This window comes from Pseudophryne corroboree, chromosome 1 (genome assembly GCF_028390025.1).
Source record: "Pseudophryne corroboree isolate aPseCor3 chromosome 1, aPseCor3.hap2, whole genome shotgun sequence".
In the NCBI taxonomy this organism is placed as follows: Eukaryota; Metazoa; Chordata; class Amphibia; order Anura; family Myobatrachidae; genus Pseudophryne; species Pseudophryne corroboree.
This window is the reverse complement of record NC_086444.1, coordinates 465964575-465990564: the sequence shown is the minus strand read 5'-3', so window position 1 is coordinate 465990564 and position 25990 is coordinate 465964575. Positions and strand designations below refer to the sequence as shown.

At 46.0% G+C, this 25990-nt stretch overlaps 1 protein-coding gene across 3 annotated transcripts in view; it reads left to right on the top strand.

The window, feature by feature from the left end:
• Positions 1-25291, top strand: part of LOC134905261 (uncharacterized) — a 177618-nt gene extending 152327 nt beyond the window's left edge. For all 3 annotated transcript variants that reach the window (XM_063914637.1, XM_063914620.1, XM_063914628.1), the window contains 2 exons: positions 9365-9469; positions 24961-25291. In XM_063914637.1, the coding sequence (XP_063770707.1) occupies positions 9365-9469; positions 24961-25065 (210 nt within the window). In that variant the 3' untranslated portion in view covers positions 25066-25291. The remainder of the gene's footprint in view (positions 1-9364; positions 9470-24960) is intronic.
• The last annotated feature ends 699 nt before the right edge of the window (positions 25292-25990 follow it).

Here is a 25990-nt window from a genome sequence, read left to right as displayed (position 1 = left end):
AGTGTATGTGCAGTGAAGCAGCCACTTGACTATGCATGTGCTGATCTCTCCGAGGGGACTGCCATCCAGTTGGCGGTTCCGGAGGGAGGAAACACCTCCCAATGGGACTTCCTGTACTGGGCTTGAGTGGCGAGTAGGACTTCTAATAGAAGTCATCACTGACAGTCACTGTGTAGCCAGTGCAGTCATAGACTGCAAATGGCTCACTCCCTGAAGATTTTACTGAGGGGGCTGCAGCCCATAGGTAAGATCCGCCACTTGTCGTTGTCTTTGTCTTATAAATCTTTCTCACAAAAAGCTAAATTGGTCTTGGTGAAAAACCTGTTAAAATATATTTTAAAATATGAAACATGAGAATTATTATTTGTTTGCAACAAAATGTAACATTGGATTTACTGTCTGTCTAACTTTGAAGCATCATGCTTAAAATTTGCAAAATGCTATTTAAAAATTACCCCTTTTACACTCTGTCCCATCCCTAATTATCCTTGCAAATCGCATATTTTTTTCTTTATAGTGAGCATTTTAAGTTTCTGCGTATGTAATTTCTACTGAATACACCAATGATCAATGATTTACTCCTTTTTCTTTCTAGTATTCAGAATTAGAAGTGTATGAAATTTCAAATCTAGGAATGTATAAAATTCTAAATTTGATTTGTCTCAATTCACCCAAATAAGGCTGCAAATTTCACAAATCCCTATGAAATATTTTTTTTTTAATTCAACAAAAACTACTATATTGAATCACCCTGCCTGCTTACTGTGAGCCACCTTACAGTCTAAGTAGGAGATACAGAAGTACTCGGTTCAAGTTGAAATTTAAAGTATTTATTTTCTTATTTTTACACAAATAATTATTTTGTTTAGATTCATCTATTGGGGTTTTGTGTCACCAGTTTAAAATGTTTAATAATTCATTTAATTTTGGTATTTTGCTTTATATAATAGTTTAAGCTTTTGTTGTTTTTTTTGTAGGAAATTATTCAGCCCTTGGGTAATTAGTGAAAGCATCATTTATAATATGTTTTTTATCCTGTCATATTTTATATTACTCATTTATCTTTGTTATTTTATTGTTAGTTTTTCATTGTTCTTGAGAGTTCCTAAAACATTTGCACTTACTGAATGATCTTAAACTGCATATTGGTAATGTTGTTTGCATGATTTTTTTAACCTCATTAAAGTAAATCTGTCAAAGTAGTTTGGGTGTTTTTGTACTGCTTTTCTCAAGGACTCTAGATGTTTTCTTATTTGTATAAAAGTTCTATTATGTATCTGCATAAAAGGCTCTACTATATGGAAAATGCAAATGAGGATATTGTGGATTTTCACACCAATCCAGATATACTTAGACTAGAGGAAAATTTCTTTTTGGATGAAGAGGAAAGTTGTTTAACCAGGACCTTGCTTTCTCTCCAGTACTAAGGGGGTCATTCCGAGTTGATCGTAGCTGTGCTAAATTTAGCACAGCTACGATCATCTTCCCTGACATGCGGGGGGACGCCCAGCACAAGGCTAGTCCGCCCCGCATGTCAGTCAGCCCCCCCACACAAATACAAAAGCATCGCACAGCGATGATGCTTTTGTATTTGTGGAGTAACTCCGGCCAGCGCAGCTCCTGCGGCTGGCCGGGAGTTGATCGTCGCTGTCACTGGCCACAGCGGCTGCGTGAGACGTCACGCAGCCGCCGCGGCTCGCCCCCTCCAACAGTCCAGCCATGCCTGCATTGACCGGACCAGTGGCGGAACTAGCGAGCGGTGGGCCCATGTGCGACAAAATGCTTTGGCCCCCCCATCTAAGTCCACCGCCTCACCCCTGGAGAGGATCTGGTGAGGGGAAGCTGCTCAGGGCCAGAGAAATGGATACCTAGCAACAGTGCCGTAATTAGTCATTTTAGTGCTGTGTGCAAGAAATGGCATCGGAGCCCCGCCCCTCTATGTAAAACAGGGGCAGTGCGCGCCGCAGGCGCGTGCAAAAAATAGGGGCGTGGCTTCGTGGGGTTGGGAGGTGGCCACAAAATAATACCAATTCATATAACGGTGCACAGTAGTCTCCATTATTCAAATTACGCATGACGGTAGTACCACTACACCAGGTAGAGACCATTTTACACATTATGGCAGACAGCTTCCCCTTTTTTACACATTACGGCAGACAGCATCCCCTTTTTACACATTACGACAGACAGTGTGCCCTTTTTACACATTACAACAGACAGCGTCCCCTTTTTTACACATTACGGCAGACAGCGTCCCTTTTTTACACATTACGGCAGACAGCATCCCCTTTTTACACATTACGGCAGACAGCGTCCCCTTTTTACACATTACGACAGACAGCGTCCCCTTTTTAACACATTACGGCAGACAGCGTCCCTTTTTTACACATTACAGCAGACAGCGTCTCCTTTTTACACATTACAGCAGACAGCGTCCCATTTTTTGCACATTACGGCAGACAGCGTCCCATTTATTACACATTACGGCAGACAGCGTCCCATTTTTTGCATATTACGGCAGACAGCGTCCCATTTATTACACATTACGGCAGACAGCGTCCCATTTTTTACACATTACGGCAGACAGCGTCCCCTTTTTACACATTACGGCACACAGCGTCCCTTTTTTACACATTACAACAGACAGCGTCCCATTTTTAAATATTACGGCAGACAGCGTCCCATTTTTTGCACATTACGGCAGACAGCGTCCCATTTATTACACATTACGGCAGACAGCGTCCCATTTATTACACATTACGGCAGACAGCGTCCCATTTATTACACATTACGGCAGACAGCGTCCCATTTTTTGCACATTACAGCAGACAGCGTCCCATTTATTACACATTACGGCAGACAGCGTCCCATTTATTACACATTACGGCACACAGCGTCCCATTTTTTGCACATTACGGCAGACAGCGTCCCATTTATTACACATTACGGCAGACAGCGTCCCATTTATTACACATTACGGCAGACAGCGTCCCATTTTTTGCATATTACGGCAGACAGCGTCCCATTTATTATACATTACGGCAGACAGCGTCCCATGTTTTGCACATTACGGCAGACAGCGTCCCATTTATTACACATTACGACAGACAGCGTCCCATTTTTTGCATATTACGGCAGACAGTGTCCCATTTATTATACATTACGGCAGACAGCGTCCCATGTTTTGCACATTACGGCAGACAGGATAGATAGATAGATAGATAGATAGATAGATAGAATAGGTATACTTACCGTTTCCGCTGGCTCAGGCTCCTCGTGCAGCTTCTGTTCTGGCAGGGAAGAAGAAGGAGGAGGAGGGGTGGAGGAGGGAGCCACAGCAGCGCTATGTCATTGGTAGAAGCGCTGCTGCTGCTGGACCTATCCTTTACCATAGGCTGCCCTCCACCGCTGTGAATGCTGGGATGCGATGCGCATCCCAGCATTCACAGCGGCGGAGGGCAGCCTATGGTAAAGGAGAGGGCCAGCAGCAGCAGCGCTTCTACCAATTACACAGCGCTGCTGCGGCTCCCTCCTCCATCCCCCTCCTCCTCTTCCTCCCCCCATGTAGCCGGTGCGCGCATCATCTCCTCGGCGGCGGCGGAACACAGCGGCAGCCAGGCGGCATGTAATGAGTCAGTTTGACTCATTACATGCCGTTCTGGCTGCGGGCCCCTTGACAGTTGTGGGCCCCAGTGCAAGGCACTGCCTGCACTGGCGCTAGTTCCGCCTCTGGTAACGGACCGCGCCCCCTAAACGGTGGCTTAACGCCGCTGTCCAGCCCCCTCCCGCCCTGCAACCACCTCTGCTTGTCAAGCAGGCAGAGGCGATCGCTACTGAACGACTGCCTTCGGCCATCTGGCATGCGCCGGCGCATGCGCAATTCCGACCCGATCGCAGCACTGCGATAAACTGCAGCGAGCGATCGGGTCGGAATGACCCACTAAAAGCCACATTCTCTTTTAACCTGTGTCTATCTGACTCTCTGCCTCATTTGGCCAACAGCAGATAAACCTAGTGATTTTTAGTAGCCTGCATGTGCGCTGCACCATGAATATGCATCTTGATGGAGGCTCCGTGACTGGCCAATTCCCTATGTCCATGAAATGGGTGCATCTGGGTGTCAACTGGGCAGCTAACTTGTGAACACATGCAAGAGATCCATGATGTGGGAATATCATGAGTGTGTTGTGGGTGCGTAGCCAGAGTTCCATGTTACAGTGTTAAATGTTGTGCATAGGGGGTCATTCCGAGTTGTTCGCTCGGTAATTTTTATCGCATCGCAGCGATTTTCCGCTTAATGCGCATGCGCAATGTCCGCACTGCGACTGCGCCAAGTAAATTTGCTATGCTGTTAGGATTTTTACTCACGGCTTTTTCATCGTTCTGGCGATCGTAGTGTGATTGACAGGAAATGGGTGTTACTGGGCGGAAACAGGCCGTTTTATGGGCGTGTGGGAAGAAACGCTACCGTTTCCGGAAAAAACGCAGGAGTGGCCGGAGAAACGGGGGAGTGTCTGGGCGAACGCTGGGTGTGTTTGTGACGTCAAACCAGGAACGTCAAGCACTGAACTGATCGCAGATGCCGAGTAAGGTTGAAGTTACTCAGAAACTGCTACGAGGTGTGTAATCGCAATATTGCGAATACATCGTTCGCAATTTTAAGATGCTAAGATTCACTCCCAGTAGGCGTAGGCTTAGCGTGTGCAAAGCTGCTAAAAACGGCTTGCGAGCGAACAACTCGGAATGACCCCCATAGTCTGTTGGGACGCCTGTCTCTGATGGATCTTTCGCACCCAGCATGGGTAGGTGTAAGTGCCCATAATAATGGTGACAGTTGCAGCTGCAGAGATAAAACAGCAAGCAGGGTGACTGTATGCCTGAAACTAGATGTATACTCGCATTAGCATGAGGTAGTAAATGTGGCTGCCATGGCCATACACTTAGAATCAGTCCCAATATATACAAACCTGAGCTTATTATCGTCCATCCTACCAGTATCTCTACCACCTCTAATCTTACTTATCACTCTCCCCAGTCTCCCATGCCTTCTGCTTTGGTTTCATCCTTTACTCCACCTGCAGTGCCACCACACATACTTTGCACTGGTTTGTCAGCTAATCCTTTGAAACATTGGGGGTCATTCCGAGTTGTTCGCTCGCAAAGCTGCTTTTAGCAGCTTTGCACACGCTAAGCCGCCGCCTACTGGGAGTGAATCTTAGCTTATCAAAATTGCGAACGAAAGATTAGCAGAATTGCGAATAGACACTTCTTAGCAGTTTCTGAGTAGCTCCAGACTTACTCGGCATCTGCGATCAGTTCAGTCAGTTTCGTTCCTGGTTTGACGTCACAAACACACCCAGCGTTCGCCCAGACACTCCTCCGTTTCTCCAGCCACTCCCGCGTTTTTCCCAGAAACGGTAGCGTTTTTTCACACACACCCATAAAACGGCCAGTTTCCGCCCAGAAACACCCACTTCCTGTCAATCACATTACGATCACCAGAACGAAGAAAAAACCTCGTAATGCCGTGAGTAAAATACCTAACTGCATAGCAAATTTACTTGGCGCAGTCGCACTGCGGACATTGCGCATGCGCATTAGCGACTAATCGCTCCGTTGCGAGAAAAAAATAACGAGCGAACAACTCGGAATGACCCCCATTGCTAGAGATTTTGGCAATGATCATACCAAAGCCCTTATCCATTCTATTATCTTGACTACTACAACTTCCTCCTCTTCTCTTAATCTCTTTATCCCTACCCCAATCTCTTTATCCCTACCCCAATTTACTTTGAATGTCATGGTAAGAATGAGCACCTTTCTTGCTGTATCCTATCTGCTAGGCAACTCTGCAAATCCCCACACTGGCTCTCCATAATATCCAATTCAAGCTATTTAAACTCCATTTCCAAGCCCTTTCCAACACCAATCCTCACATACATCTCTGACCTTGTCACAAGATATTTTCACTCATACCTTCTTAAGTCTGTCTCTGATCTGTGCCTCGCCTTATTACCTTCCACATCTCCTCCAGGACCTCTCATGTATTGCTCTCTCCGATGAAACTTCATGCATATGCTGAGAAGGCTCTTCCACTAACCTTAAATCTTTTTTACACTCTTTATAAATGTTCATTTGTTCCTCAAAAGAAAAAAGGGTTATATCATAGTGTAGTAGGTGATTTCCACCTCAAGTGAACACAAACCACACTGGAAAAAGTGTAGATACACAGCCCAAAGCCTTGACTATCAAATAATGTACATATTTTTTGAACATTTAGAGGACAGTGATTTCTCTTTTCTTTGAGGGCAGCTTTTGTTATGTTCTTTTTGAGCACTGTATAATCATGCATTGTTACTCTTTCTAAACCTAACATTTCAATATAGCCTATTCTACCACTATAATAATAATAATACCTCTGTCAGAGACAGACTGGGATTGTATTAGAGTCCTGGCAATGATGTGACTACACTTGCAAAAAAGGGGGCATAGTCATGGCTCATTTGGGCATGGCCACACGGCACCCCTTGTGTTTCTACATGATGGACAGCCAAGCAGAGTGCTAGGAGGTAGAGCTTCTCAGGCATCCCGTCTCCTTGTGTGGCCTAACTGGCCCATCACACCATTGGCCCTTCTGGCATTTGCGAGATGTGCTAGATGGACAGTCCGTCCCTGACCTCTGTACACAACCAGCTACCATCTCATCTCATTTCAAGATGGGTCCAACAATAACATATGCACCAGCGACAGTAACATATGCATCAAGTTAACACAAGGAGAAATCGGCAGCATATCCTCTTGGTTTTCATCAGGAGTAATAACAGCATACAGATGTACATTGACAGTAGTAATAATTCATGTAAAAGTCACACTCCACTGGCAGCACCGATATAGTTTTTTTATTATTATTATTATTATTATTATTATTATTCCTTTAAGACCTTCTTTAGAGGTACTTTCAATAAAAGGGTAGTGGAAATGAAGAAATGTAATAGGCATTGTGAAGTGGATCTTGAGGGGCAAAGTAGAGACTTGGAGGCCTGATACCTGGTATGCAGTCTTTATGTAAAAAAAATATATTTTGACACCCAAATGTCAACATGGTATGAATGTTGCTATTCAGATTGTTAAAATGGTCAAACTGTTGACAACTGTTCACAATGTCGACAGGTACAATGGGCCTAATTCAGAGTTGATCGCAGCAGCAAATTTGTTAGCAGTTGGGCAAAACCATGTGCACTTCAGGGAGGGGCAGATACTTATTCCAATTTTTATTTTCATTGAAATTGTCTGTAATCTGTGTGTGCTTTTAAAATAATCATAAAAAACCTCTTTATATCAGGCGCTAATATTAATTGTTATAAAAAAGCCCTTTTGGATATAATAAAACTCAGCTGCAAAAAGTTAATGACCTGGGGTTAACAGGTCAAATAAATTACACTGGACCACCCAAGTGCAATTAACCACAGAACTCCAATTTATAATAACTCTTGCGCTATAATTATATAATTACAAGATATGACTGACAAGAATAACAGACTCCTATTAAATTAAAAATATATTTAATATTGTATGAATTATCATGTATCATAAAACAAGACCGGTCTTAAAAGTTTAAACATCAAAAAATGACAAGTATATATACTTTCTAATAAATGGAGGTGGACTTAAGCATAATCTGTGCACAGAAGTGTAAAAACAAGCTCTATAGCTATATGACTTAATTAATGAGGTCAAAAAATTGAATCAAGTGTAGCTGCTGGTAAGACCCATATATTAATTGTTTCCAATAGATAGTCACTTTGTATCAAAGTTCTTTAGGATATAAAAATCCAACATATAACGATGAAATGAATAAGAGCCTTTTGTAACCTTTTGTAACCGGAATCTTACGTGAGGTGAGAGCAAGTGGTATCAGCAGAAGTACATCCCGACGACCACCACAGTGGCTTGTAGCTGCAGGGAAAACGGCACCTGCAATGGCGCCCGCTGTGACTTAACCTGCTCAGTCACGATGCATCGATACGCTTCTGTGCACAGATTATGCTTAAGTCCACCTCCATTTATTAGAAAGTATATATACTTGTCATTTTTTGATGTTTAAACTTTTAAGACCGGTCTTGTTTTATGATACATGATAATTCATACAATATTAAATATATTTTTAATTTAATAGGAGTCTGTTATTCTTGTCAGTCATATCTTGTAATTATATAATTATAGCGCAAGAGTTATTATAAATTGGAGTTCTTTAAAATAATCATCTATACTTTGTAACTCTCTTTTTTTAACTGTAAACGCTGAAGTTATGCTTGAAATAAAAACCTAATTTCTAGTTCTGATATTCTGTACTCTTAGACCTATAGCCTTGAGGCACATGCTGTTGATTTTTAGAGCGTATATACTGTTAACGGAACCAAAAAGGCTACTGTGAGAAGCTTTATTTCCCAGAATCCCTTTGGTGGTGGCAGATTGATATGTTTTATTGCTAAAATGAGTTGCAAAAACACAAACGTTACAACTGCACAACTTGGAAGGCACCCAAATCTAAATCTCTCTGCATGTTACATCAGCCCCACCTGCAGTGCAACATGGTTTTGCCCAGTTGCTTGCTTCCTAGCAAGACGTTCATCATCTGCTGAACCACTCTGTCAGTCTCTCCATTGGTGGCCCATATTCAACCGTATTGAATTAAGAATACTTCTACTCACATATAAAGCTATTAACCAAATTACACCAATGTATATTTCTTCACTTATCTCAAAATATCTCCCAACTTGACCTCTCCGCTCTGCACAAGATCTGTGGCTTTCATCTGCACGGATTACTCGCTCCCATTCACAATTGCAAGACTTTTTTAGGGCAGCACCCACTCTATGAAATGCCCTCTTATGCACAATATGACGCTCCTCTAGCCTCCAAACTTTGAAGCATTCCCTGAAAACTCACTTCTTCAGGCAAGCCTATCAAATTCCTGTTTCTGCCCACATGACCTTCAGAAGCATTCATATCTAATAATTACATCCCATCAGGACTGTCTCTGCTATCTGGTTGGATCGCTATGCTATATATAGTGCCTATAGTTATGTATCCTTCCTCATTCCCTATAGATTGTAAGTGTGCGAGCAGGGCCTTCCTACCTTTATGTCTGACTGTTATTACCCAGTATGTCTTATCATTGTTGTTCCTAATTGTAAAGGGCAACAGAATATGCTGCGCTATATAAGAAACTGTAAATAAATAAATAAATGTGATGCAATGAAAAGAAAAATTATGTGTAGTGTTATTATATATAGTACCATGTCGGTCAAGCTACACACCCAGAAATATCTCTTACTTATTAGTACAATGTATTCATGTTTAGGAACTCCAGGAGATGTTGGAAAAACATAAGCTACAAAATGAAGCATGGCTGAGAGCAAGAGCAGAGGAAAATGACAAAGAAAGGAGAGAAATCTGTAAACTAAGAGTAAGTTGAGTAATATGCAGGACCTCATCAGGGCTCCTTTTGCCTGTATTATGCATGCTATTTCATATTGTTCTGATATTTACTTGTGCCATTTCAAAAAAAATACTTTAAAATAGTGCTACCCATGCTGTGGTATACAAAAATAAAGGGGTAACTGAGATAAAATAATGTACATAAATCTGTCAATTATGGCTACAAAACATATGAATTAGTGGCTCATAATTGCCTACTTTGAAACCTTCTTTCCGGGAGATTGTAGATGGTATATGAAGGCAGCCTTCAAAGCATGCCGCTGAAGGGGGGGAATAAGTGTCATACTCCACCTAAATGGCATGTCTAGCTCCGACCCTTGAGAGTGTCTATTGCAGCTCAGTGGTGTGTCCTGAAGTGGCAGGTGAATACTGAATTAATAAGTGCAGCATGCTGTGTATAGGTGGCTTGTGTAGTCACAAAAATTTGCTAATTTACATGACCATTGACACTGTCAGAGTTGTCATTTTGATTGAGTCAAATAAAGTATTTTTCTAACCTCAACTGTTTTGGCACACAGGGATCAGTGTCACCATACAAACAAGCAGAGGTCAGTGCCACCCTAGACACTAACACACACACACACACACACACACACACACACACACACACACACACACACACACACACACACACACACCACAGAGGTCAGTGCCAGCCTATGCACACACACGCACCAGTACCTAGATGAGCATCAGGATTCAGGCATCAACTCAACAGTGAAGATTTTAGAGGTCAATGGGAGAAGAATAGATGCGTGTGTGTGTGTAGAAGAGATAGTGCCCTGCCACCTAAACAGTACACAGAGTGCCCCCAGCAGTGCTACATCATCTCCGTTTAATAGGCAATGGCAGAGTCTGACTGCTGCTGGGAATCACTGCCATAGAGCATACAGCAATGGCTCCCATGCGGTGCACACAGGATGAAGCTTAGCCCGACAGCCTGTTACATATTTTATGGGCACGGACTGGGCCAATAACATGACCAGCCTTGCCGCCGCCCCCAGCACAGAACAGCACTCCGTTCCTTAGTGATTTCCTAGGCAGCAAAGTAAGAGTAAGCCACTTGCCTGGTGTACTGTACATTATGGGCAGTATTCAAATGATATATCACGTCCAATCTCATTTAGAAAGTGATCCCCGTTATCGCGTATAACGCACCTATAGTTATCAGGTTTAGCTGCGTAAAGAGTTGGGTGCCCTTGCTACCCCAGGGGTTGTAAGCTGAAATAATTATACCACGTCCTTCAGCAGAAACAGAACGACTGTGGAAGGGGTAAAAAGAATTGAATACCACCCTATGTCTAGCCTAGTATTTTCAGTTGTGTATCTTATTTATATATATATGTATATATATATATATATATATATATATATATACGAAAGGAAGTCTGGCACTCCTAGTTGCAGTGTATAACTTCGGTCGGTGCCCTCACAGTGAAAAAATACAAATGGAGGAAAGTGCGGCACTCGGCTCTTGATAAATACGTTTCAGTGCCTCCGCACTGTCGTCAGGTTTATTGGTTTAACCTGACGACAGTGCGGCAGCACTGAAACGTTGTTGAATCAATATTTGACTTTGTTATATTTATCAAGAGCCGAGTGCCGCACGTTCCTCCATTTGTATATATATATAGGTTGAGTATCCCTTATCCAAAATGCTTGGGACCAGACGTATTTTGGAATAATTGCATACCATAATGAGAAATCATAGTGATGGGACATAAATCTAAGCACAGAATGCATTTATGTTACATATACACCTTATATACACAGCCTGAAGGCAATTTTAGCCAATATTTTTTATAACTTTGTGCATTAAACAAAGTGTGTGTACATACACACAATTCATTTATGTGTCATATACACCTTATACACACAGCCTGAAGGTCATTTAATACAATACTTTTAATAACTTTGTGTATTAAACAAAGTTTGTGTACATTGAGCAATCAAAAAACAAAGTTTTCACTATCTCACTCTCATTCAAAAAAGTCCGTATTTCGGAATATTCCGTATTTCGGAATATTTGGATATGGGATACTCAACCTGTGTATATATATATATAAATTGCATTATTTGTCTGCTGGTATTTTACTAGCAGTTTCCATTAGTAATGATGACTTACTGATGTAGTGTGAAAAAAAAAATATTGGCTCAAGGGAAAAGCCCATGAGGATGCTATGAGGCCAGTAGTCAATCCAGACACCCTGGGGTATATTTACAAAGATTCGTGTTTTTGCCGTTTTGAAGGGTGTTTGAACTCGAATGGTATCGGGTGCATTTTACTGCAACTTTTTGAATCCTGATACGATCATTCACTAAGCTGCCGACTTTTCCCAATTCGTATTTTCCGATGTCGATGTGATTCGTAATGTTAGGCAGTGTTTTGCGGGAGTGATGAGTAAAACACTGCCTGACAAAACACAAGGAATCCCGGCCGGATCTGTGAGATCCGTGCAGGGCTTCATTGTGTACCTTAAAAAGGTGTTTTAAGTAGTAAAAAATCCGAAAAAAATTGCGTGGGGTCTCCCCTCCTAAGCACAACCAGCTTCGGGCTCTTTGAGCCGGTCCTGGTTGACAAAATATGGAGAAAAAAATGACAGGGGTTCCCCCATATTTCATCAACCAGCACCGGGCTCTGCGCCTCGTCCTGGTTCCAAAAATACGGGGGACAAAAAGCGTAGGGGTCCCCCGTATTTTTGAAACCAGCACCGGGCTCCACTAGCCAGGTACATAATGCCACAGTCGGGGGACACTTTTATACTGGTCCCTGCAGCCCTGGCATTACATACCCAACTAGTCACCACTGGCCGGGGTACCCTGGAGGAGTGGGAACCCCTTAAATCAAGGGGTCCCCCCCCCTCCAGCCACCCAAGGGCCAGGGGTGAAGCCCGAGGCTGTCCCCCCCATCCAAGGGCTGCGGATGGGGGGCTGATAGCCATGTGTAAAAAATGTGAATATTGTTTTTAGTAGCAGTACTACAAGTCCCAGCAAGCCTCCCTCGCAAGCTGGTACTTGGAGAACCACAAGTACCAGCATGCGGTTGAAAACCTGGCCCGCTGGTACCTGTAGTACTACTACTAAAAAAATACCCCCCAAAAAACAGGACACACACCGTGAAAGTATAAGTTTATTACATACATGCACACCTCCATAAATACATACTTACCTATGTTCCCACGAGGCTCGGACCTCTTCTCCATGTAGAATCCTTGGGGGACCTGTGAAAAAAATTATACTCACATAATCCAGTGTAGATTGTGTCCAAAGTATAATCTACGTACTTGGCAAAACAAAAAAATGGAAACCCGACCACGCACTGAAAGGGGTCCCATGTTTGCACATGGGCCCCCTTTCCCCGACTGCCTGGACCCCCCCCCCCCCCTGACTCCTGTCAAAGAGGGTCCCTTCAGCCAATCAGGGAGCGCCACTTCGTGGCACTCTCCTGATTGGCTGTGTGCTCCTGTAGTGTCTGTGAGGCAGCACACGGCACAGATACAATATAGCGCCTATGCGCTCCATTGTTGCCAATGGTGGGAACTTTGCGGTCAGCGGTGAGGTTACTTTCGGTCAACCGCATAGATAACCATGCACAGATCTCACTGATCCGTGCATGGTTATCCAAACTCGACTGGAAAAAGCAGGTCTATTTTTTTGCTGCTTTTTTTAACGTTAAAAAAAAAACAGACCCGCACTTGAGCACTCAGAGACTAACACCCAAATACGAATGAATAGTGAATGCCCGTATTGTATGAAATAACAGCCGTGTTTGACCACTGGTCTATTCATTCTATTTCTGAACTTTGATAATCAAACCATTACGAATAGTCCAAACACTGCCTAGATTGGTGCTTAGTGAATTCCCGGATTGGGACTTAGAAAAAAAAACACAAATCGGACAAACTCAAATTCTTAGTAAATTTTGGCCCCTGTAACCATGGGCCTCCACACAAGGACACCACCACTTTCCCCACTGCCAACCAATTCCCCAGTCTGGAGCAGCAGTGATACATGCAATATATTAAGAACATTGTGCCAGCGCTTTCATGCTGGTAAGGCAGTACCCATGTCAATCATATGGTAAAAGATAAACAGTTTTGTTCTTCTACTGTATGCATATGTAGCACTAGAGAGAATGCAAACATATATTTTTTAAGTGTGTTGAGCACTTCAGCACTACTGCAGTTGGATCTTCTGTCAAACCTCTGGCCACCATCCGCAGTGACCAGCCCTGCCAGGTCTCAGTGCATACCCCTCAAGCATCATGAGTTTGTTAGGACAGTCCTGCATTTTTGGGCACTGTCCTCTACTGACTCTGTGCTGCAGCTCCCGACGTGTTCCACAGCAGAATGGTGGCTCTGACCTTGTCAGTGCACACAGTGCCTTTTCATACACATCAGTGGGTGTGATCCTTCCCCCCCCCCCCCCCATTATTTGTAAACAAAAATATAAGTACAGTGTGATGGAGTCCTTATATATAACATAGGACCTAATTCAGCATGGATCGTTAATCTGAGAAATTGCAGTTGTCTGCAAGTAGAAAGGCGCCGCCCTGACAGAAAGAAAGAACTCCCCTGTGCAAATTTGCGAATGCATCGCAGATCGCTATACACTCACAGATGCATACGGAAATCCCGAAACATCGAAGAGTCTTTGCTGTCTGAGCAAATGTGAGTATGTTTGAGGCCTCTAATAATCTGGAAGTGGACCGCGTTCGCGTCACAGACCGTACCCAAAAATGCCTGGGCACGCCTGTGTTTTCTTTGACACACGCAGAAAATGGCAGGTTTTTGCCCAGAAATGCCGGCTTCCTGTCATTCAAACAGCGGCTGAATTGCAGTTACGATCTGTCACTATTCTGTCACTATTACCCCACACCCGTGTGCAATGCAAATGCTACACATGCGCGGTCATTCGATAATCGCTTCATTTGCGGATTCTTTAATTAGCGAACCCTGCTGAATTAGGCCCATGTTCACAAAATGCTTGTAAATGTGCTTGGTTTATGCCAAGTCATCATCCGAATACTTTGTATCTTTGTACTTGCCTCCTAGTAGGTGTATTATTAAATGAACAAGGGGGTAATAGCAATAATGCAGTTGTGCATGTGTTTGGTGTACAGTACAAGAGAGGTGAGCATTAGTGGCAGCACCATTAAAATATTCTTATATGGCCAGTACCTTAAAGTCTGCTTTATCCTTATCGTTACTATCATTATTAGTATGCTATCTAACATACAACATTTTTCTGCTTCGTGGTACACTGAGCTCCACAGGGAATGACATTGGGGGTGTAGAGTAGGATCTTGCTCCGAGGCACCAACAGGCTCAAAGCTTTGACCTTCTTCCCAGAATGCATAGTGCCGCCTCCTCTATAACCCCGCCTCCGTGCACAGGAGCTCAGTTTTGTAGTTGGTGCCATGCAGTAAGCAGGCACATAACAGGGGGGGCTGCTCCAGCAGCCCTGATAGAAGCTTTTAAAGAATACTGAAGACTTCAAGGGCTGCATCAGAGAAACTGACTGTGTTAGATGTCAGACAGACATCTCCTGCTGCAGCTCCATCACCTTCCCCAGCGGTGTTGTACACTCCCACGCCCTGGTTGCTGGGTACCTACAGCGGAGGCTCCGGTTTTCTTCCGTGTTAGTCATACACACGACCGCTGTTCTCCCGGATCACGTGTCCGCGCTCAGGGAAGAGATAAGGTGTCCCCTCGATGGGACCCGCTGTAAATCGCGATCCCTCGTGGCCGGTGGGAGGCGGGCCGTGCGCGCTGGTGTGGAAACTGTGGTAGTACAGGGACCCCACTAGACCACCAGGGCATGGGCACAGGTTGGTTTTCTCTCATAAAACCGTTTTATTAAGCCCCCAGTACCCGGTGGTGAAGTCCAGGAGGGGGATAAGGCTTTAACCTGTAGCCCCTCCCCCAGCCCCAGGGCGCCATTTAGAGTAAATGTTCCTGCCCTGGAGCTGCATATCGCTCTCTCTTCCTCACTCCCTGTCAGCGTTTGGGCACCATTATAGCAAGCAGAGCTGATCCTGGGACTGTTTGGGCAAATCCTCCTCTGTAAAGTATTCTACATGTCTGCTGACAGTGTTAGTTAAGAAAAAGTGCATTTAGTCAGGGTTATTTAATACAAGTACCCTGTGATATACATCCAGTCTTTACTGTGCATTGTTATATCTATTACGTATATAGCTATACATAGTACTACTCTGTATTGCTAGTCCAGTGCAGTTTTATTGCATGTCATAATTTCTGCATTGTACAAACTGTGACTCTGTGTGTGTGCATATAGCTGCTGTGTGACCTCCATTTCATGTATCTCACTCAGATTGCTATCCCTATATTCTATAACCTGAGGGGGCTAAGTGCGTCAGGTTTATCATAATATAGGTAGTTCACAGGATATACTCAGTGTGTATTTTTCTCTGTGATTTTTTGTCACCATATACCTCTTGAATTTCCTGTTTGTGCTGATACACTACACAGGGGGTTCTTGTCAAGTATTGTGCTGCTGAAATTGTACTGTGTTGCCTTGCATTGAGCTTTTGAATATGTCAGCTACAAAGGGCAATGGAGCTGGGGCTGATCCCACATTGCATGGTGTTGACGCTGCAGACACATTTGAGGATAACATAGCAGCTGAGGGTTCAAGTTCTGGGGGTTCCTTTCCCCCCAGTGAGACTGTAGCAACGGGGGTGCAAAATGACCCAACTTGGGCTACCTTCTCCACGCTATTGAATACGCTGGTAACTAGACTAAAGCCCCCTATGGGACCTCCTGTGCCGGTACAACTGCTTATGGTCCCCGCGGTTAACCCGCCATGGGCAGATCAACTGTCCAATGAGTTACAGCAATTGAACCAATCACTGACTGCTCAAAAGTCTAACTCTCGCCCGTCTAAGACCAAGGGGTCATCTAAGCGGGCAATTACTTCCTCACAATCCACCAACGTCCCAGACACCTCGTCTGATGAGTATGGCGTTTATACAGACCCCACAGATTCTGATCCTGATGCTTCTGATGGGGAAGTTGTTTCGCAGGTGGATGTTCCTGACTTGTTAGACGCTATCAGGCTCACTCTTCAAGTTGATGATGAACCGGAGCCTGACACTGCCCCTAAGAAACCGGACAGGTTTGTACGTCAGAAGGTGGTTAAACAAGTTTTACCTCTGAACATTTAGTTGACATATGTCAGGAGTCCTGATAAAATCCAGGAAAGAAGTTCACGCATCACAAGAAGATGCTGGCTCGCTACCCCCTCGCTGCGGAGCTTAGTAAAAATTGGGAAACACCCCTGCCAGTGGAGTCGCAAGTGGCGTGGCTGGTAGTATCCTCAGCTCTGCCTGTAACTACAGTCACGTCCTTGAGAGAGCCGATAGATAAGCGTGTGGAGGGTTGTTTGAAGGCAATCTACACCCAAAACGGTGCGGTGCATAGGCCCACTATTGCAGCGACATGGACTGCAGAAGCTGTGGAAGCGTGGGCTCAGGAGCTGGAGGCAGAGTTGCCTTCCAATGCTTCTGATCATGCTAGACAATGCCTGTCGTATATTGTTACAGCGTCTCATTACATTAAAGAGGTGGCTTCTGATGCCGGTATTCTGGTGGCCAAGGCTTCTACTACATCCATTTTGGCTCGCCGAATTCTCTGGTTACGGTCCTGGTCTGTGGACATGGACTCTAAGAAAACCCTGGAGGTACTCCCCTTCAAAGGAGACATTCTTTTCGAAGAAGACCTCAACAAGATAGTGGCTGACTTAGCATCTGCTAAAACAGCATGTCTTCCTAGTACTGCTACTGCGGTGCCGAAGGCTAAGAGTACTTCCTTTTGCTCCTTTTGTCCTTCAGGGAAAGCAAAAGGTCAGGTGTACCCAAAACAGGTTCGCACTTCCAAACCCAATAAGCCCAAACCCAAACGGGCCTGGGCTGCCCGTCAGCATGCTTCCAAAACTGACAAGCCTGCTGCATGACGGGGCGGGCCTCCTTCTGGGGGATCCCAGAGTGGGGGGCTGACTTCTAGGGTTTACCCAGGAATGGTTGAAGACCACTTCCGATGCCTGGGTACGGGAAGTCGTCACTCGAGGTTACGCCGTATCCTTCAAGAATCGTCCCCCTCATCGATTTTGCCTGACAGACATCCCTTCGGATCAGGTGAAGGCAAAGACTCTTCATTCGGTAGTACAGTCCCTCCTGTACAGGTGCCTCTGGCTCAGAGAAGCAAGGGGCACTACTCACCGCTGTTCCTAGTCCGAAACCGAATGGGTCTTCCCGGCCCATTCACAACCTCAAGTCCTTGAACAAATTTGTGAAGGTCTCCAAGTTTCGTATGGAAACTCTTCGTTCTATTGTTCTGGCCTTGGAGCCTGGGGACTATATGGTCTCACTGGACATAGAGGATGCTTACCTGCATATTCCCATTGCAGTGTCGCATCAGCAGTACCTGAGGTTTGGGGTTGGCAACCTCCATTACCAATTTCGGGCGTTACCTTTTGGTTTGACCACAGCTCTGCGAGTCTTCACCAAGGTCATGGCGGTAATGACAGCTGTATTCTGCCGTCAAGGGGTCAGGATCCTACCATACTTGGACGATTTGTTGATCCTGGCAAATTCCCTAGAGATTTTCTTATGCCATCTGGATCTGACTATCCAGTTTCTGCAAGCCCACGGGTGGCTCATCAACTGGAAGAAATCCTCCCTGGTCCCTGCTCAGAGCATGGTGCACCTGGGGGCGTTGTTGGACACTCACAACCAGCGGTTGTTCTTGTCTCAGGAGAAAGTCCTGAAGCTTCAGGACAGGATTCAATGCTTCCTATCTCGTCCGCAAGTGTCGATACATTCAGCAATGCAAGTGCTAGGTCTCATGGTGTCGGCTGTCGACATGGTGGAGTACACTCAATTCCATTCCAGCCCTCTCCAGAGGCTGATACTTGCCAAGTGGGATGGCCTGCCTCCCCAGATCAGGTCTCAAATGATCTCATTGTCAGCGGAGGTCCATCTGTCACTGAGCTGGTGGCTTCAGGACCAACGATTGAGCAGGGGTCGTCCCTTCTGGATCTCCAACTGGGTCCTTCTGATGACGGACGCCAGTCTGAGGGGTTGGGGTGCGGTGTTGGAGCAACACTCCCTTCAGGGTCGGTGGACCAAGAAGGAGTCTCTCCTCCCGATAAACATTCTGGAATTGCGGACGGTGTTCAACTCTTTGAACTTGGTTCAGCATTTAATACAGAACAGACCTGATCAAGTACAGTCGGACAACGCCACCATGGTGGCGTACATCAGTCATCAAGGTGGCACTCGAAGCCGCATGGCAATGAGGAAAGTATCACATATTCTTCAGTGGGCGGAACGCCATCTGCCAGCCATATCGGCAGTGTTCATTACGGGGGTCCTAAACTGGGAAGCGGACTTTCTCAGTCATCAGGGCGTACTCGCTGGAGAGTGGAGCCTCCATTCAGAAGTGTTTTCAACTCCTCGTGGACAAATGGGGCCTTCCAGATGTGGACCTGATGGCATCTCAACACAATCACAAGGTTTCAGTATTCGAAGCTAGGACAAGGGATCCTCAAGCAGTGTTCGTGGACGCTCTGGCAATTCCATGGAACTTTCAGCTGCCATACGTGTTCCCTCCGGTGTCACTCCTGCCCAGAGTAATAAGGAAGTTAAAGCAAGAAGGGGGAATCCTACTTCTGATCGCTCAGCGTGGCCCAGCCGGCATTGGTTCTCAGACCTTCAGGGTCTCTCGATAGAGCGTCCCCTTCTACTTCCGCAGCGCCCAGATCTCCTCGTTCAGGGCCCCTGTGTATATCAGGATTTAGCCCGATTGGCTTTGACGGCGTGGCTCTTGAAGCTTCCGTCTTAAGGGCCAAAGGATTTTCTGAGGCGGTCATTCAAACCATTTTGAAGGCCCGTAAACCGGCTTCTGCTCTTATTTATCATAGGGTCTGCAATTATTACTTTGCTTGGTGCGCATCTAACAATCATGACGCTTACAAGTTTAGTACGGCCAAACTTTTGGCCATTCTACAACAAGGTCTGGACTTGGCCTTCGCCTGGCCTCCATCAAGGTTCATATTTCTGCTTTGTCGGTTTGGTTTCAGAGAAAAATTGAGCCCTTACCTGATGTGCATACGTTCACTCAGGGTGTGTTGTGGATTCAACCTCCTTATGTCTCGCCGGTGGCTCCTTGGGACTTGTCGGTGGTTCTGGAGGCGTTGCAAGAGTCGCATTTTGAGCCTCTTGAATCTGCAGACCTTAAGTGGCTTTCTCTTAAGGTATTGTTTCTGCTGGCTATTGCCTCTGACAGACGGGTGTCGGATTTGGGTGCCTTGTCTTGCAGGTCACCATATCAGATTTTTCACCGTGATCGGGCAGTTCTTAGAACACGTTCCGGGTATTTACCTAAGGTGGTGTCTTCTTTCCACCTTAATCAGGAGATTGTGGTACCGGCCTTTGCCTCTCCTGATTTCTCTTCCAAAGAACGGTCTTTGGATGTGGTGCGGGCTCTCCGTATCTACTTGAAGAGATCCACCTCCATCAGGAAGTCGGATTCTCTCTTTGTTCTGTTTGGTTTTCACAAACGTGGCTGGCCTGCTCACAAGCAGACCCTGGCCAGATGGATTAGAATGGTGATTGCACATGCTTATGTACAGGCTGGCCTTCCAGCTCCTGCTACCATCAAGGCCCATTCTACTCGGTCGGTTGGACCTTCTTGGGCAGCCCACCGTGGTGCGACCCTTGAACAATTGTGCAAGGCAGCTACGTGGTCATCAGTGAAAACGTTCATAAGGTTCCATGCCTTTGATACTTCCGCCTCCCAGGATGCTTCCTTTGGACGCCGGGTTCTTGTGCCCGCTACAGTGCGTCCCCTCCCATAAGGAACTGCTTTAGGACATCCCCAATGTCATTCCCTGTGGAGCCCAGTGTACCCCGGAGCAGAAAACGAGATTTATGGTAAGAACTTACCGTTGTTAAATCTCTTTCTACGAGGTACACTGGGCTCCACAGGGCGCCCACCCTGACGCACTTAGTTTCTTTGGGTTGGTATGGCATTAGCCGCTGACACTTTCTCCTGTCATGAGAGTGTGGTGTATGTGGCTACTAACAGTTGTCGTCTCTTTTGCCTGCTACTGCATTGGACTGGTTAACAAAAACTGAGCTCCTGTGCACGAAGGCGGGGTTATAGAGGAGGCGGCGCTAGGCATTCTGGGAACAATTAAAGCTTTGAGCATGTTGGTGCCTCGGAACATGATCCTACTCTACACCCCAATGTCATTCCCTGTGGAGCCTAGTGTTCCTCGCAGAAAGGGATTTAACAACAGTAAGTTCTTACCATAAATCTCGTTATTGGTTGGCAGGGCTGGCTCCAGGCATGTTCGACTTGAGCGCCCGCGCATGGCGCCACCCTTAAAGGGCGCCGCACGCTGGTGCCGCCATGTTGGAGCCTGGAGCCGGCCTTGTCCTTTGCTAAAGTTATCTGTGCGTGCTGTGCAGCACCGGTGTCTGATGTCAAACACCGGCACCGCATAGCGCGCACAGATCACTTACAGGCACCGCCAGCAGCACTCCCCCTCCCTCATCGCCGGCACAGCAGGTACTCTGGTGGCATATGTGGCACTGTGGGGGGCATTAATGTACCTGGCACTGTGGGGGCATATCTGGCACTGTGGGGGCATTAATGTATCTGGCACTGTGGGGGGCATTAATGTATCTGACACTATGGGGGCATTTCTGGCACTGTGGGGTCATTTATTTATCTGGCACTGTGAAGGCATATCTGGCACTGGGGGCATTAATGTATCTGGCACTGTGGGGGGCATTAATGTATCTGGCACTGTGGGGGCATATCTGGTACTGTGGGGTCATTAATGTATCTGGCACCGTGGGGGGCATTAATGTATCTGGCAATGTGGGGGCATATCTGGCACTGTGGGGGCATTAATGTATCTGGCACTGTGGGGGGCATTAATGTATCTGGCACTGTGGGGGCATATCTGGCACTGGGGGCATTAATGTATCTGGGACTGTGGGGGGCATTAATGTATCTGGCACTGTGGGGGCATATCTGGTACTGTGGGGGCATTAATGTATCTGGCACTGTGGGGGGGGGGCATTAATGTATCTGGCACTGTGGGGGCATATCTGGTATTGTAGGGGGCATTAATGTATCTGGCACTGTGGGGGGCATTAATGTATCTGGCATTGTGGGGGCATTAATGTATCTGGCACTGTGGGGGGCATTAATGTATCTGGCACTGTGGGGGCATATCTGGCACTGTGGGGGGCATTAATGTATCTGGCACTGTGGGGGGCATTAATGTATCTGGCATTGTGGGGGCATATCTGGCACTGTGGGGGGCATTAATGTATCTAGCACTGTGGGGGGCATTAATGTATCGGGCACTGTGGGGTCATTTATCTATCTGGCACTGTGGAGGCATATCTGGCACTGGGGGCATTAATGTATCTGGCACTGTGGGGGGCATTAATGTATCTGGCACTGTGGGGAATATCTGGTACTGTGGGTTCATTAATGTATTTGGCACTGTGGGGGGCATTAATGTATCTGACACTGTGGGGGCATATCTGGCACTGTGGGGGCATTAATGTATCTGGCACTGTGGGGGCATATCTGGCACTGTGGGGTGATTTATCTGGCACTGTGGGGGCATATCTGGCACTGGAGGCATTAATGTATCTGGCACTGTGGGGGCATTCCTGGCACTGTGACGGGCATTAATGTATCTGGCACTGTGGGGGGCATTAATGTATCTGGCACTGTGGGGGCATATCTGGCACTGTGGGGTGATTTATCTATCTGGCACTGTGGGGGCATATCTGGCACTGGGGGCATTAATGTGTCTGGCACTGTGGGGGGCATTAATGTATCTGGCACTGTGGGGGCATATCTGGCACTGTGTGGGCATTTATGTATCTGGCACTGTGGGGGCATTTATGTATCTGGCACTGTGGGCAGGGCCGTCTTTTCGTATGGGCTCAATGGGCTCTTGCCCAAGGGCCCCAGGAGTCTAAGGGCCCTAGGCTGATAGCTGAGGGTCCCCTCTTTCCAGGGATACCAGATTTTTGAAAATTGGCCCTGGGGAACCGGAGATATCTGACTTCGAAGCAGTGGTCCCCATCCAAGACTGTTCATTGCTCTTCCCAGCCAGAAATCTCAGGTTGTGTCTGACTTAGAGTTTATTTGAGGGTATTCTCCAAAAGATGGGACTCTCCCCTTTCAGTGGATACTGGCAGCTTGTCTCTATTATGCCCAGAACTGGAGATATCAGCCTTCAAGCAGCTGGTCCCTGCTTCATCTCCACACATCTGGTTTGCAGTTTTATATTTTTGCCAGTGGATTGCTCTGGCTCCTGAAATCTGATCCCCAAGTCCCCAGAACCTCCTGAAAGGTGGGACTCTCTAGTTTTTATCGCATTCAAAACTAAGAAATCTATTTCCAGGAACTGGAGATATCTGCAGTCAACCAAGCTTCCCTCCAGGGCCAGATCCAGGGGAGGGGAGGGGGGGGGGGGGGGGGGGCGGGCGAACGCCCCCCCTAACTGTCATAGCCCACTTACATGAGGTGGGGGCTGCTGCCAGGTGATGGTGTGTGGCTGCACTAACATCCCTCCCCATCCTACGTGTCCCTGTGGCCCCTAGCCCCATCTGCCATAATCACATGCCGTCACCCCTACCTTGGGCAGTGTGTGCCGCCCATCGGTGTGTTAGTAGTTACATGTGCCCAGTGTGTGTGTGTGCTACATAAGAAGTACATGTGCAGCCTAGGAATGCTTTCTATGCTCTTTAGAGCATTAATTGACAGTTGGTACAGGAAGTGGGAGGAGTAATGAATGTAGGGGAGGAGTCAGGAATAAATAAACCGCTCCCCCTAAAAGAAAAGTCTGGATCCGTCCCTGCTTCCCTCCCACCGGAAAATGATTAATATTAAGTCCACTCCACTGCGTATTACACACCCCCTACCACCCTGGAAGTCATGGAAGTCATGTACCAGGGCCCCTTGATTCAGCCCAATGCCTCTTCTACAGTTTAGTGCTCTCCCTCCCACCCCATCTTACACCATCTGTGCAGTAAAGTAGTAATTACCAGAAATGACTGCTCCAGCTCCTACATGCTGAGCGGAAGATAGAACACCCCCTACCGCCCATGGGACATCAATGCTGCCACTGATAGCACCCCCCACCCCTACCACTGGAGGATGGTTTGGGGGCCCAGTGCATTGCTATGCCCAGGGGCCTACACTGCTGTTAAGACGGCCCTGACTGTGGGGGCATATCTGGCATTGCTGGGGGGCATGTCATGTGCATCTGGCACTGCTGGGGGGCATGTTGTGCATCTGGCACTGCTGGGGGGCATGTCATGTGCATCTGGCACTGCTGGGGGGCATGCCATGTGCATCTGGTACTGCTGGGGGGCATGTCATGTGCATCTGGCACTGCTGGGGGGTATGTCATGTGCAGCTGGCACTGCTGGAGGGCATATCATGTGTAGCTGGCACTGCTGGGGGCATGTCATGTCTATCTGGCACTGCTGAGGGGTATATCATGTCTATCTGGCACTACACTACTGTAGACATTATGTGTATCTGGCATTATACTGGAGACATTATGTGTAGCTGGCACTATACTGGAGACATTGGGGGTAATTCCAAGTTGATCGTAGCAGGAATTTTGTTAGCAGTTGTGCAAAACCATGCGCACTGCAGGGGAGGCAGATATAGCATGTGTAGAAAGAGTTAGATTTGGGTGGGTTATTTTGTTTCTGTGCAGGGTAAATACTGGCTGCTTTATTTTTACACTACAATTTAGATTGCAGATTGAACACACCACACCCAAATCTAACTCTCTCTGCACATGTTATATCTGCCCCCCCCCCCCCCCCCTGCAGTGCACATGGTTTTGCCCAACTGCTAACAAAATTCCTGCTGCGATCAACTTGGAATTACCCCCTTTGTGTGTAAGGAACACTACTGTGGCTGTTATGTGTAAGGCTGCTAATTGTGTGCGTAGAGGGGGTGTGAAAATATATTTATTTATAGTTTGATAATATGAAGTTGCAAGGCCACGCCCACTTTTCCAGAGGCCACATCCACTTTTCCAGGAGCGCGCATAGACGATGTAAGGGGCCGCTTTTACATTTTCTCGCTCAGGGTGCTAGTAAGCCTGGAGCAGGCCCTGTTGGTTGGCTCTTTGTTCATATGGTACTGTGAAAAAGATTGTGGTGCTATAAGATATATATAAGATAGGAAAAATAATGGATAAATAATGCATAGTAGTTTATGGCCCAAATCCTAAAAATTCCAGCAAACTCGTCACTCATCTGTTGTAACAACTTTAGTCTTAAAAAAGAAACAAATACAAAACCTTTAAACACTATACAGTCTGTATAATATGCAAGTATATTATAATCATAATTCACACGTGTATTTAATTGCTCCTTAGGAGGAAATTCTTCTACAACAGAAAAAGTTGAAAGAAGAAGAGCAAATGGTTGAAAAACGCAATCAGCAGTTGATTTCCATCCTGCTGCAGTTCAAAGGAATGTAAAGACTTTGAAAAATGCATTCATTTCAGTGGTAAAGGCAGCAAGTTAATTCCATTATTTTTCCACTTTATAGTGATCAGTTTGTACTTCTTATCAATCTAACTCTTACCAAAAAGGGTCAGTTTCTTCTACATATTTTATATTCATATCATTCATTTACAAATACTCTTAAAAAAATGAAATAAAAGTATATGCACAGAAAATAAAAATAAAATGCAGCAGTATGTTCTTCACAGACTTGTTTCATATTATTTAATGTTTGTTAAATGATGCAAAACAAACATTAAGGGTCTGAAAACACTTTTCTTTTTGCTTCATTTAAATATATTTCATGGGGAAAAAGACTTGGAAGGACTTTCTAGGGACTATTTACATAAATGTAGTTGTGTTACTTTAATCTTTTTATGTGAAAAGAAATAGGTTTCATATTAGCCAGAGAACACAACAGACCAAGGGCGGAACTACTGGAGACAATAAAGGTGGTCACCTACGGACATCAGCCCTAGTTTTGATTGTTAATTGTGGGCGTGTTTGCCTGGTAAGGTATTGACAAGGGGGTAGTGAGTGTGTGTCTGTGTGCTGCTGAATACAGAAGGGTGGTGACTCACCCAGCAGCTGCCTTACTGCTGCTACCACTGCTCCCAATGACCACCGTCTCACTCCTCAGCACTGTGGGAGAGATATAAGGTGTGGGAGCTGGAACACGGAGCTCCAGACACTGCTGAGCTGCCACCTGTAAAGGAGCCAGGTGCACTCTTAATAAAAACATTACAGCAGGCGCCCGGCAAATGGACACTGTGGCAATCTGCGCTTTCTGTGGCAGCACCAGCCATACAGCCCTAGTTAATGCCATGCCCTAACCCTACCCCTAGTGCCTAAACCTTCCCTCCAATAGCCTAACCCTCCTTTCGCACAGCCTAACCCTAA